The sequence below is a fragment of the Haliotis rubra genome, unplaced genomic scaffold (assembly GCF_003918875.1).
Source record: "Haliotis rubra isolate DU_JTF1 unplaced genomic scaffold, ASM391887v1 Scf873, whole genome shotgun sequence".
Classification (NCBI taxonomy): Eukaryota; Metazoa; Mollusca; class Gastropoda; order Lepetellida; family Haliotidae; genus Haliotis; species Haliotis rubra.
In genome coordinates this window covers 161,806-174,964 of record NW_025767605.1, presented here as the reverse complement: position 1 = coordinate 174,964, position 13,159 = coordinate 161,806, and the positions used below count along the sequence as shown (strand labels likewise).

General features: G+C 42.2%; 1 protein-coding gene across 1 annotated transcript in view; it reads right to left on the bottom strand.

The window, feature by feature from the left end:
• The window catches only part of LOC124263234 (autophagy-related protein 9A-like), a 216,914-nt gene that overhangs the window by 162,868 nt on the left and 40,887 nt on the right, over nt 1–13,159 (bottom strand). Inside the window, exons 5-7 of the mRNA XM_046697826.1 lie at nt 11,354–11,462; nt 9,595–9,738; nt 7,464–7,599 (exon numbers count right to left, since the gene is read on the bottom strand). Of these exons, the coding sequence (XP_046553782.1) occupies nt 7,464–7,599; nt 9,595–9,738; nt 11,354–11,462 (389 nt within the window). The remainder of the gene's footprint in view (nt 1–7,463; nt 7,600–9,594; nt 9,739–11,353; nt 11,463–13,159) is intronic.

Sequence of the window (13,159 nt, the reverse complement as noted above, 5' to 3'; positions counted from 1 at the left end):
CCTCGGACTGCGAGCTGTATCTCTGGGATGATCAGCAGTGGCTTATCATGAAGCCCTCTCACTGGCATCAGGATGAGGCTTCATTCTGCGTAGAGGATGGCGTCTTCTACGTCTGCATTTAGGGGTTGTCCGATGTAGAAGCCAACGTCTTCGAAGTAAGGCGGACAACATCCCACGCCCATCCTCCGAGGACACCTCCGGCAGGTCACTTGATGGTAGTAAGTCGTCTAACAGCAGTAGACAGCTCATGAGGGACTCAGCCAGTTTACCCATGACTTGGAAGTCACCTAGATAGTTGATAGTACGTCTAAGTACGGAGAAAAATTATATATTAATTTGAATTTCAATTAAAAGCTGATAAAGATTACAGCTATAGCTGGAAGTACATATTGTTATGCAGCTAGGGCACAATCAACGCGCGAGTCTGCAGCAGCGAACCTAAACCAACAACGAAAATAGGTTATCATGAAATGTAAACAACTGAACAAATACGGACAATACCGTGAATAAACAGTGCTAAATACGATTAAATATCCAACCATATTGTTGTAGGATACTAACTAAACCTCTATAAAAGTAGAATAGAGGAGAATAACTAATTAATTAAAGGATATAGTGCCGTATAGGAGACACAGGCGCTCTCACAACCTGCCCACAGGGCGAAGGAGGAGAGAGTGGCATGGTGGCGCCACAGTTTCCCGCCGAAACGGCTGGAGAGATAACTCTTGGTAGGAGTGATTTTACGTCTATTCTTTATTGAAGGGAGCTTCAATAGGAGATACAAGTGTTCCACTATGTTCGCAAGAAGAAGAAGACAAGCAAAAGAGCATGAGTCAGGATAAGGAAAAATAGCCCTTATTAGCTTACACTACCGCATCCCTTTAATTAATGTCGCACCGTGTGTAAATGTGGAAACAACCTCAGTTCAGAGGGATACTTGCCCATGAAATGTGGGTGAATATCGAGTTTCTTTGCAGATATCGAGATATTATATCGAGACATCCGTATCGAGTTAAAAGAGTTTGAATAATGATAAATTATGAAGGATTTTGACGGGACCGATATGTTATATCAAGACAACTGAGATATCGAGTTATCTGAGTTTGACACAACTGTGCTCGACTGTATATTAATACTTAAAATTTTAACTATAAATTGTATATTTATAATACTTGTCCTATCTCACATATTGTACTCTCTCTCTCTCTCTCTCTCTCTCTTATGTCGACCGTAGAGTGGAAACACACTGTTTAAGCAAAGTTGAACAAGGTTCCTGGCCTCCTTGAGTCCCTCGGCCAAATACTCCCCACTGCTCCCGATCCTGGTTCACTGGCTTGCTAAAAGCATGCAGCACTACCTCAGGTAGACCATGTGACTTCCTTGTTTTGTCATTCTCGTCTTGGAGCAATGTAATAGTAGAAATCTGCAAAGTGGGGATGGTCGAGCAGGCGTCAATTGGTAAGATAGCATAAGTATTATAAATATACAATTTATAGTTAAAATTTTCTAATTATTAAAGATTTTTCGCAGATTCCCCAATGTCTAGTAAAAAACAACCATGATGAAGCAATAACACACAAGGAGGCTTTTACAAGTGCTATCTCCTGATAAGGCCGTTGAACTTGTACCTATGCTGGGTTGCTTCTTCCTTAACCCCTTAGCTTACACAGTACCAAAACTCCCAGGGAGTGGGTAGTCCCGAGTTAATGTGGTTTTCAGCCGAAGCCTTCGTTCAAGACAAAGGGGCAGAGATCGGCAAGTACACCTAACATCTATCCGATTTACCAGAATAGCCCTGATTGGCAAAAGTTCTAGGAACTTTGACACAGCGAGCCTCTGCTTTAAAACCACTCCCCACAGTCTCCACCTGGGAAAAAGGGAAAGATGGCCCATTACGCTCAACAAGTTTAATGTTCAGTTCTGGGTAACATTGAGTAGCCCTGGGTTGTCCGTGTGGACGTAACTCCAAATGTCTCCATGAACCTTGGAGCGGAATGCTTTGAAAACTCCGAAGGAATTCAGTATTCACACTTCATTGACGTAATTGTTCAACGAGTAGAGGTCAGTAAGCATGAGTGTCGAGAACCTATGTGTACAAGAGTACAAGAGAGTCTTTAATGAAGTCAAAGGAATGACTGTACTCCAACAATCTGGTCAGCAAACCAGAGAGGTGTCTCTAAAGCCCAACCTCACATAAAGAGGAATAGTGTTGTATACTTGCCGATCTCTGCCCCTTTGTCTTGAACAAAGGTTTCGGCTGAAAACCACATTAACTCGGGACATCTTTGAATACTTGGTTACAGGGTAGATGATCGTGAACGGAACAAATACCTGTTATGTGCATTGATGGGCTGTTGATAACTGCTGCACCAGCACCAAACTGGTGAAGTCCCTCCACGTCGGTCATGGCAGGTCATGTAGGTTGTGGGATGCAAACAATGTCTCTGACCTCCTGAAGCAGATCTCTATAATCGATGGTAGAGAGCAGTTGCTGTGAAGAGCCATGGTGCATGCCAAATGATCTTGTCTCATGAAGATTCAATGCTGCTGGAGGAGGGAGATTTGCAAACTTATAAGCTTGCAGGATGGTATATCTCAAGCTAATGTTGTGCAAGATACTTCCGCTGATGAGGACGGAGACAGTGGGATGAAGGCACTTTCTCTGTCTCTTGATGTTCTTGTGAAGCCTTAATGGAGATTCTCAATGCCCTGAAAGGCCAGAGCGTAAAGTCTTCGATGTTGTCAGGCCCAAGGATAGTGGACAACAGTGGTAAGTTGAATAGCCTGTCTGGTTGTCCTGGCAGTTGGTTCTTAGCCATGAAGTCCCATCGAAGCCCTAAGAACACTCTGCCATGTTTCTTCTTCTCAAAGTGCACATGGTTGATGCCCAGCACATGGAGCTCCGAGAGTGCTGCCGTAGTCAAGGCTACGAGGAAGAAGGTCTTAAATGAAATGCGCTCAACTCTTCCCAGCTAACGGTTCATAGTCATGTGAGATGTCTAAGCACGACCGATAAATCCCAAGCTTGAGGCCGGAATTTCTTGGTCTGATTGGCCAACTTGTAGGAGCGCAGAAGAGACTGAAGTTCAGGCACTGTGGAAATTTTGTCAGATAAGTGTCAAGAGTAGACCCCTTGAGATTTCTGGAAGAACATAGATGCTGAAGGTAGTTGGTGATGTATGCCATTTACTTTGCAATAACGTTGGAAGTTCTTCATATATCACAGTACAAGGAGCGATTTGAAGTACAATGTGCCGTAGTGATAGCAGAAGCCACTCTCTTTGAATAACCCTTGGCGATGAAGATCTCTGCAGATGTACCAAACGTGTAGATGGAACGTTTCGCTGTGCACAATGTAGACGATCTGCGTGGGAGTGGATCAGTAGATCATCGCTGTTGGGAAGAGGTACTGGGTTCCTGTCATCAAGGTTTAGCAGGTCAAGGAATCAACTTCTGGTCGGCCAATAAGGCGAAACCAAAAGCAGTATCATCTTCTTGGTCGATTGGAGCTTTTGAAGTACTTGTGGAAGGAGTGCTCATGGTGGGAATGTAAGCGTTTACCTTGTCCCAGGGAATCGCCAGTATGTCGTGATCCCAAGCTAGAAGATCTGGGATTGGTGACACAAATCTAGGTATTTGGTTGTTGAACCTGGTCGCAAACAGGGTTGGTGATTGGAAGGCAGACCGACTGGAAGACCTGAGGGTGAAGTTTCCATTTTGTTGGGGATGGATGGTCTGGTCGTAACAGTGAGTCAGCGATGATGAGGATGTGAGCTGCTCTCACTGTAATGCTCAGAGAGTCAATCAGATGAAAGAACTTAAGAGTCCAGTCTAACAGGTGCGAGGACCCTGTTGACCCTTGATGATAGATAAACCACCCGACCGTGGGGTTGTCCCATCGCACAAGAGGATTGGTTGATCATAGAATCTCGCCAGATTGACCTCATTGATGTGACACGTCTGTTCTACTGGGGACCATAGCCCTGCCACTTGACGATCTTGAAGATAAGCTCCCCATCCGCATAGTGAAGTGTCCATGTAGAAGTGATCAGTGGGAGTGAATGGCATCAAGTAAGTTGTCTTGCTGTGTGCTTCACTGCTCTCTTCGTTAATTTCCAGTATGCAGTAGTACCTGTTGATGTTATAGATCCGGTGCACAGGTACTTCATTCTGTCGAATATATAGTCGAACCTTCACACACACTGAACATACTGATGGAATGACAAGGTAGAACTGGAAGTAATTACCGCTTAGGCGGGATCGCTGTCACGCCATCTCGCTGTCTCTTGCTATAATGCTGGTTCATGCCTCATTGCTCTCTTCATTATTTCGTAGAAAGAGGAGAGGAGATTTCTCAAACATTGACTGGTGAGATCGGCAAACTCGGAGCTGGAGTTGATGATACTGATACAGAAACACACTTGCTTCAAAGCCGTTGCCATGACTTGCACCATTAAGTCAAATCCATGAGTAGTGTATCTCAGGAATGATCTCAATACACAGGTAGGTTCGGCTGCATCGCTCTAGTAGCCTGTGACGAATAGGTGGAGATAAACCGAAACACCAATACTGTTGGGATCGCTGAAGCAGACAGGTTCGCCGAACCTAACATCAAGCTCAAAGGCTGAGACGCAGGGGCCGAGGCAAAGGGGTTCGTTGAACATTGATCGGTGAACGCTCAGGTCGCCGAGGGTAAGTCGTAAACGCTGGAGAGAGGTGCAGCTGTCTGGAGAAATAGGTGATTCATGAGCGTTTGCCAAATCTTGTGAGATCACTGAAGGCTGTCACAGAAGAGATCGCCAAACCCATGAGGATTGCCGATTCTACATTTAAAGCAGAAGGAGGTGAGGTGAGGTGAAATTGGGTTTAACGTCGTGCTTGAGAATACTTCGCTCATATGACGACGTGCATGCGTGTGCATGTGTATGTGCGGCTGCTTGTACTAGCCCAGACTGGTTTTATAGTGCTAGCCCACTGAGATACCATGCCGCAGTGAAGCATGAATACCCCACTCAGACAAATTATACTCTCAGCCGACCAGTCCTTGTTGTACCCATTAATGCCGAGCGCCAGGCAGGGACCAACAAGTACCATATTTTAACGTCTTTTGGTATGACGCGATCGGGGATCGAACCCGCGACCTTCCGCTCTCCGGGCAGACGCTCTTACCACTACACCACGGAAGCGGTCCAGCAGAAGAAGGAGGGTTCGCTGAATCTAGGCTGAAGACAGGCAAAACTTAAAACCAGCATCCAGGGATATCGCCATTTGGGTGATGAACGGTGATCACTTCATGACGAGGGATGGATGAATAGGAGGGAGATGGTGTAGACAATCGCCACACTTTGGTTGGTGATGGTAGTACAGTAGAGGGAGGAATCTAGGCACGGGTTCTGGTTGATGAACATGTCTGAGGGCCAACGTCATAGCCCGTACCTTGGATCCCCGATCCCAGGAGAATAGCTGATATTACGTTGACAGTTGAAGAAGACGGGATCACCAATACCGGGAGGCTTGCTGATCCGACGCTGAAAAACTGAACAGGTATCGCCGATCCTATGAGGGATCGCCTAAGTAGATGAGATCGCCAAATGTCTAAAGATGTCCCAAGGGATTACCGATCCTGGTTGGTTCGCCGATTCCCATGAGATCGCCATCTTAAGATGTCTGGATTGACGCACCACGTGGATTCGCCAAATGGTGAACAACCATCACTCACAATGAAACGTAGTAGCCGCATCTAACACATTCATCGAAAGAGGGTCTGGAATCTGGAATGATCGTTAAACATACATCTACAGCTTGTTCAGCTTGACCTGATCAAGTGAATACTAATGCATTGCGTGACCGTGTCACAACTTGTTGTGTCTATTAGTGTGAAGGGGTGCACCATTGTCAGTTGATTGTCAACATGTCCGAACAGCCGAGAAATCATTGGCAATGTCCTAACTTCCTTTAAAAAAGAAGCTACAGATGGTTTAATGTTTCTGATTCGGGCTTTTACGTGACTACTGGGACAGAAATATTGCAGTTGAACATGAAATAGAAAAAGTGATAATTGAACTGGGTGTAGAGTGTGACAGCGAGAGTGATTCGGATTGTGAAAGTAACTGACGTCTGTACATTGTAAAGTTAGTAAACCAAACTAGATGGCATATGACTGTATAAACAATTCAATTAAAACATGAAATGATTGTTTTTTCAGAAGTGTTGTTTTCCGGGACAAGTTCTGTAACAAATCCATGTATGCATTTTTCGCAACATTAATAACATTTTCTGCCCCCTATTTAATGAAGTTAACTCGACCTGCCGTTTGTGCCATTTGACCTCCCGGGTCATGCATATGCAGAGTAGCTCAGGTCAAGCTGAACAAGCTGTAGGTACACACACATAGAGTGTGCTTGTTTTATATATCACATGTTACTGGTTGTGTTGCTAAACCTTAATTCTTTTGAAGAAGAACTCAGTGTTGATGCAAAAATGAATTCCTTTCAAGGTAATAAAATATCATTATCTTATAATCCTATCGTAACACGTTAGTTGAACATGGGTGAGGAATCTGGGTGATGGTTCAGCCGAAGTCCGGCCAGTAACATCCAAAGGTGGCTGCTACGCGTACGGGGGATTTGCAAAAGTAGATGGTATTGCCAAACTTGTCTGACGTCTGGGGAAAACCAAAAGCATCGCTGATGCAGGAGGGGTCGCCGAATATAGCTTGTTCAGCGAGTGGTGGGTACGGTGTCGCAGTGATCGACGAACCACTGGAGGAAAAAGTCATCTCAAATTCTTTCTACTTTCGATCTCTGCTCTAGCTAAAGTCGAGCCTGATCTACTATAAAATGGCAAAGTTGTTGTCGTCTAACATGGCGCATTGGCTGCACCTGATCTTCCTCTTCAATTCTTCAAATGCAAAGGACCAAAGCATGCTTCAGGATGCATGTAGGTTCGAGCTGGAGAAGGTCTTCTTGCAATCAACCCCAACTGTCTTTCCCTTAACGCAGAATCTTCTTACCCAAGGTGTTAAAGGTTATTTAAGTCTGTTCAATAGCCACAGTTACAGCACGTCAGCACCCTAGTGCGACAAGAAAGACAATACAGGGAAATCACATGGTCAACCAGAGGTAGTGCTGCATGCTTTTAGCATGCCACTGAACCAGGATCGGGAGCAGTGGGGAGTGTTCAGCAGAGGGACTCAAGGAGGCCAGGAACCTTGTTCAACTTTGCTTAAAGTGTTTCCACACTACGGTCGACATAAGAGAGAGAGAGAGAGAGAGAGAGAGAGAGAAAGGACAATAAATGAGAGAGGATAAGTTTAAAAATTAAATGTTTATGTCTGTTATTAAATTTAACTATTATGTAAAAAGTGTGTTTAAGTAGAAATGATATTCGTGTCAATATCATTCAACAGATCTGTTGTTAGATATAACATATGATATGTTGGATCAACATCTGAATCTACTCACTGTTGATATTTTGAGTGCTGACAGATAAAAAGATCGAATCTCCAGGTACTTAAAGATGTTGTAAACCACTTTGATCAGCCTGAACACCCAGAAAATAGATGCAATGATCAGACACACTATGATGAAAAAGTCAAACCTGAAACAAAAGAGAAGAAAACTTAAGCATTAGTTTGTTCAGTACAAAGCCTACAATAGTTTGCTTGAACTGTCAAGATTAAAAAGCATTACTATAAATGCCTTCAAAAACGAAGACGCAGGAACACACACATTATCCTGTTTAATAATATTAGTGTTCGATACATTTGCTTCCGGTTAATACTTAAAGAAAAATGTTTTGCAGGTCTGTATCTTACCTGAATGTTTTATGTGAGGTTAATGTGACTGTTATGAAATTTTTTAAATCAATTTTATACAAGAAAGGTGCATGCAAAACCAGAGACAGTGGAATCACTACCATTTCCTGAATGCCAAAAAACATGTAATAAATCAACAACTAAATTTCAGTAATCATTTGTCAGCTGACTTCACCAATACCATATCCTTATCAAGGTCATCTCATGAAGTATGTATATCACTTCAAGCTCCATAAGAGAGCTTTCCTTACAGAATACCATTACAGTAGCGAGGATCATTGTACATCAATATGAGGCCCATTTGCAAACATAACTTTGGATGGTGTAAGAAGGTCCAGTGATTTAATCTTCTGTAGTTGACATTATTGTTTATATGTAACTAGCAGGATTAGAGAAAGCCTCAGTCATATTATTCAAATGCATCCAGGAGATTTTTCATAAAAAGAATCAGGTATGGTAGACTGGTGCCCCCACCCCAGTTTTGCACATATATTACAAGATGAATTTTCAAACATAAGACTGCCAAAATATTTTAATCCAGCTACAACAGTGTGCAATGTTCCACAGATAAGAGACTGAATTTTAATAATCTTGTTGACACCATCATAATGTATAAAACAAACAAATAAATATTGCATCTCAAACACTTTTTGCCATTAGATATCAACAAGAAGAGAGTAAATCCCTTGCAGATCTGGCTGTATGTCTCACAAATATAAGCTAATAAAAATGTTGGGAGATCCCCAATGGCATTTCATCACTACTTGTTCTATGGACAACTCCGCCGGGAATAGCTGCAACATTGCTGATGCTGCATTAAGCAATATTCACTCACTCTCACTCACTCACTAACTCTATGGACAACAAAGTACATGATGCCAGGCTTGTAAACCATGGATCTGATCTCATGTGCAGATCACAAGTCAAGTTGAATCTTGTGCTTATTGACAGGCTATAGCAGACTTAAGCCAACCAGACACTTGTTCATTAGTAATGTATCTGTTGGAGAGGGTCCTACATATGAATAGTGAGTGAGTGAGTATGGTTTTACGCCGCTTTTAGCAATATTCCAGCAATATCATGGCGGGGGACACCAGAAATGGGCTTCACACATTGTACCCATGTGGGGCATCGAACCGGTGTCTTTGGCATGACGAGCAAACGCTTTAACCACTAGGCTACCCCACCACCCCCTACATATGAATAGACTTTTCCAATAATGCTAAGGTCTGTGGTGGAGATATAATGTTTCAAGGCATCAATGGGACATAATAGTTGGTCAAGATGATCTGTGGTAGGGCTGACAGTAGGTATGGTAAAATGCGTGTGATCTACATGACCAATTCTAACTTGGATCTTCAAGGGTTGCAGGAAGTGATTTGTGCAGATTTTTTGTGGAGAATAAAATATATCTCCCACCAGAGCCAGAGTCAATTTTCATGTAATTTGGACACTGTTGTAGCAGGATAGTTATAAAATCAAAGCATTTTCATAATTTTCATCTTAATAGTCACAGTTTACTGTGACTTGTGAATTCTGAGTTAGATATTCTTTCCAAATGTTGTTATTTTTCTTGTCACTGCCTTTATAATCCTATATGCAATTCCCAGGGTTTGTTGTTACTTAAAACAGTTTAAGAGTTTTCCTTTAAATTTACAACTTTCTAACCAATTTCGTTCATTAGTCTGGAAAGGAAGACAAAGATGGGTCATTTCAAACCAGAAGCCATCTTGGACCTTTGGACTGCATAAGCTAAAATGGACTAGGTACAGTCCTACCTCTGGAAGCACTGGTGGACTGGGTAGATCGTTTCAGGTATCGTCACCTTGTGAGTATGGTTGTATGCGATGTTTGCGAACAAAACATCATAGTTTACGCACTCAATCAGGAATGTTGAGAACACAACCACAAACACAAATTGTCTGAAAAGACAAAATGGGGAAAGAATAATAATTATCTATGATGATTAGACAAAGTATAATTACTGTTAGAAAATGCAATCTGAGAGTAGCTGTGCTCAACAGGAATTCTTTGATATTCATGATACATAAATACGGAGTAAATACGGTCAAAGGTCGGATTCAAGATTCAAAAAAACATGTGATAATCAAAATACATTATACACATCCTTTAGTGTGTGTAGAGCACTACATCTACAATGTTGTCGTCAGATATCTGAGATGTTAGTTGGAGAGATTTCACAAATACTCTGTTCTTACAGCACTGATACACAATGGATACAGCAAGGCTATTTGGAATACCCCACTCTGGGCAAATTCATATTTTTAACCTCTGAGAGGCTTATGTATCGCAGCTGGCATAAGTAACTGGACCTACTGCTATTTTCAAAGCTGTCATGCACCTGGGTGTGGTTTTAAACAATGAACAAACAAAATCAGATAGTGACAAAATAATCTCCTTAAAATATAAATGTTTTCTGAATGTATTTCCCTCGATCCATACCAATAGGCATAGCAGTTCTGTCATCAGCCTGAAAATCAGTAGGTTGGAAAGTTTGTATCCAAGGTGGTAGGGTGGAAATTTGCACATATTCTTGTAATTGTAAGATTGTGGGTTAATTAACATGGCAACAACAAGAAATGTGAAGCGTATAACATTTACACTCGTAAGAGAAAATTAAAAGAGAGATCAGGCAATACACCTGTGAGAAAACAAAACAATCCATAAAATAAGATGTGTTGTTGTCCATATACTGCCAGAAATATACAGAAAAACATGTCTTCAAACTATTCAGTTAAATTAACTTTCAATCTGCAACAGTGATATTATTTACAAATGTCAGAACAAAAATTCACTTTTATGTTCAGGTCTTAACTGTACATGATTAATATATGAGTAAAGGTGAAAATAGACATTTTATATCCGTGACAACACAGTTCTGATCATTCATACTAAAGTCACTTTCAAAGACAGCCTTCAGATTTTACAGAAAAACAAAAAATCAACTTGAAAAATACAGTGAATATGAAAATATCACTAAATAATCATGAGTGAGCTTAGTTTTACACCGCACTCAGCCATATGGTGGCGGTCTGTAAATAATCAAGTCTGGACCAGACAGTCCAGGGATTGACAGCATTCATTAATATTATCGGCTTTCATGTTATATTGTTATCTTTGTACATTAATCCTACTCACAGTAAACATATCAGTGAGTCTATGTTTCAACTTTCAGAAACCCACTCAGTATTCACCTGAAGTAGCATGGAAACACTGTTATAAAACAATACTGGAGCAGTTACACGTAAAAGCTTCATGTTTTCATATCATCCAGCTCCTAAATACCTAACAAAGATTTGATGGTATACACTTTCAGGCTATGACCTTGGGACTGACCCTGATCAAGGCATAAAAACTTCCCAAGACGATGAAGGAAACATGCATGCTATGAAACCCTCAGACGTCTAAGCACAGCATGGCTTCAAAAACAAGTTACACTGTGATGGAGAATAAATTCTACCAAAAGCTTATACCATCCAAATTTAAAATGATATGCAAATGGACTATCATTCTTACACAAGTTGTAGAATTTCTTCCAAAACCATACACAAGAAGCCATGTCGCTGATGATAATGGTAAACCCGATTGAAGAAGTCATCCAAGTTTTCAATGTGATTCCATCGCGCTGAAATAAATGAAAACAAAAAATATCAAAGAATGGAAAATATAGAAGGTTTAGACAGATACATCCATAAATATACTAGCCACATAAAGAAATTGTGCATTGTCAAAATATCATCCCAGTTGATAAGTACCCGGTATGATAACAATGACAAAGGTACATATAAACTTTAATGGAGGGATCATGAGACCATAACAAGTCGGGAGAATTTCAATTGAAAAGTCAATCACAATGACGTCACGAGTCCACAAGCGGGAGAGGGGTCAAACAACCATGTCACAAGCTCAATAACGGGTATGTCCACCATCGGCATTGAGAACAGCAGTGCATCGATGACGCATAGAGCCTATCAAACGTGCAAGGAAGGCTTGTGGGATGTCACGCCAGATTCTCTCAAGTTCTGTTGCAAGGTCAAGGACATTATCTGGCGGATGAGGAAGACGGCGTAGACGTCGATCCATCTCGTCCCAAACATGCTCCATCGGGGAGAGATCCGGTGAATTTGCAGGCCAAGGCAGTAAGTCAACATTGTGGTGTTGCAAGAAATCCATAGCAACCCTTGTCGTATGAGGGCGGGCATTGTCCTGTTGGAATGTTAACCCAGGGCCATGACGTTGCAGAAAAGGAATTGCCACAGGTCGAAGAATCTGATCCCTGTAGCCCACACCAGTTAAGTTGCCCTGAACAATCACCAATGGAGTTCTTTGGCGTGCTGTTATTCCACCCCAAATCATCACAGAACCACCACCAAAGCGATTCCTCTCCAAGACACAGGCCTGTGCACAACGTTCTCCCATGCGTCTATAGGCACGTTGACGTCCATCACTATGGGAAAGTTAAACCTGGACTCATCTGTAAAAACAACATTTCTCCACCAAAACAAGGGTCTGCGGACATGATTTCGGCACCACATTCAGCGAGCTTGTCGATGACGTTGTGTCAGGATAGGCCGTATGGCAGAACGTCGTGGTCTGATCCCGTGATTGTCGAACTGTATTGGGGTGGATACGCCGAAGTCCTGGGATGGTTCGGGCATTCATCACTGCAGTCTGAAACCTGTGGCGAAGATGGGTCACCCTTATCCATATGTCCTGTCTTGGCGTTGTTACACGTGGACGTCCAGAACGTGGCCGATCGATGACTTCATTTGTGTTCTAGTAGCGTCTCACCAGTGCAGAAATGGTGTTCCGGTGGCAGTGGAAATGTGCAGCCACTTATCGTTGAGACATTCCCCCACGGACCATCCCAATGGTCTCATGACGTTGTGCAGACGTGAGCCTTGGCATGCCATGCGTTTCAATAGCCATTTAATTTTTTGAACAATCGCAAGGGCAGGGGTTGATCTTTCCAAAGTGACAGTATTGTGTGGCATTCATTCATCTGTTTCTCTTTCCCGGAATGCACGTGCAACAACGTATTGCACGTCTCAAGGACGAACCCACTGACGTCACGGAACGTGGCACGTGCATGCATGTTGGATACATGTCACTAATCTCTGAGTTTAAATCCTTATGTGTCTACACAGGTTTGATAAATTTAGATTTAAAATTTTTGTATGCACAGTTTCTTTATGTGCCTTGTATACATCAACACTTCCATGAGGATGTGCCTATTTATATGAAAACATTATAAATTATCTTACCTTCATGTAAGTTCATTGGTCAATGACGGTTTAACAAGTTTCTGTGTCACCCTCCCCA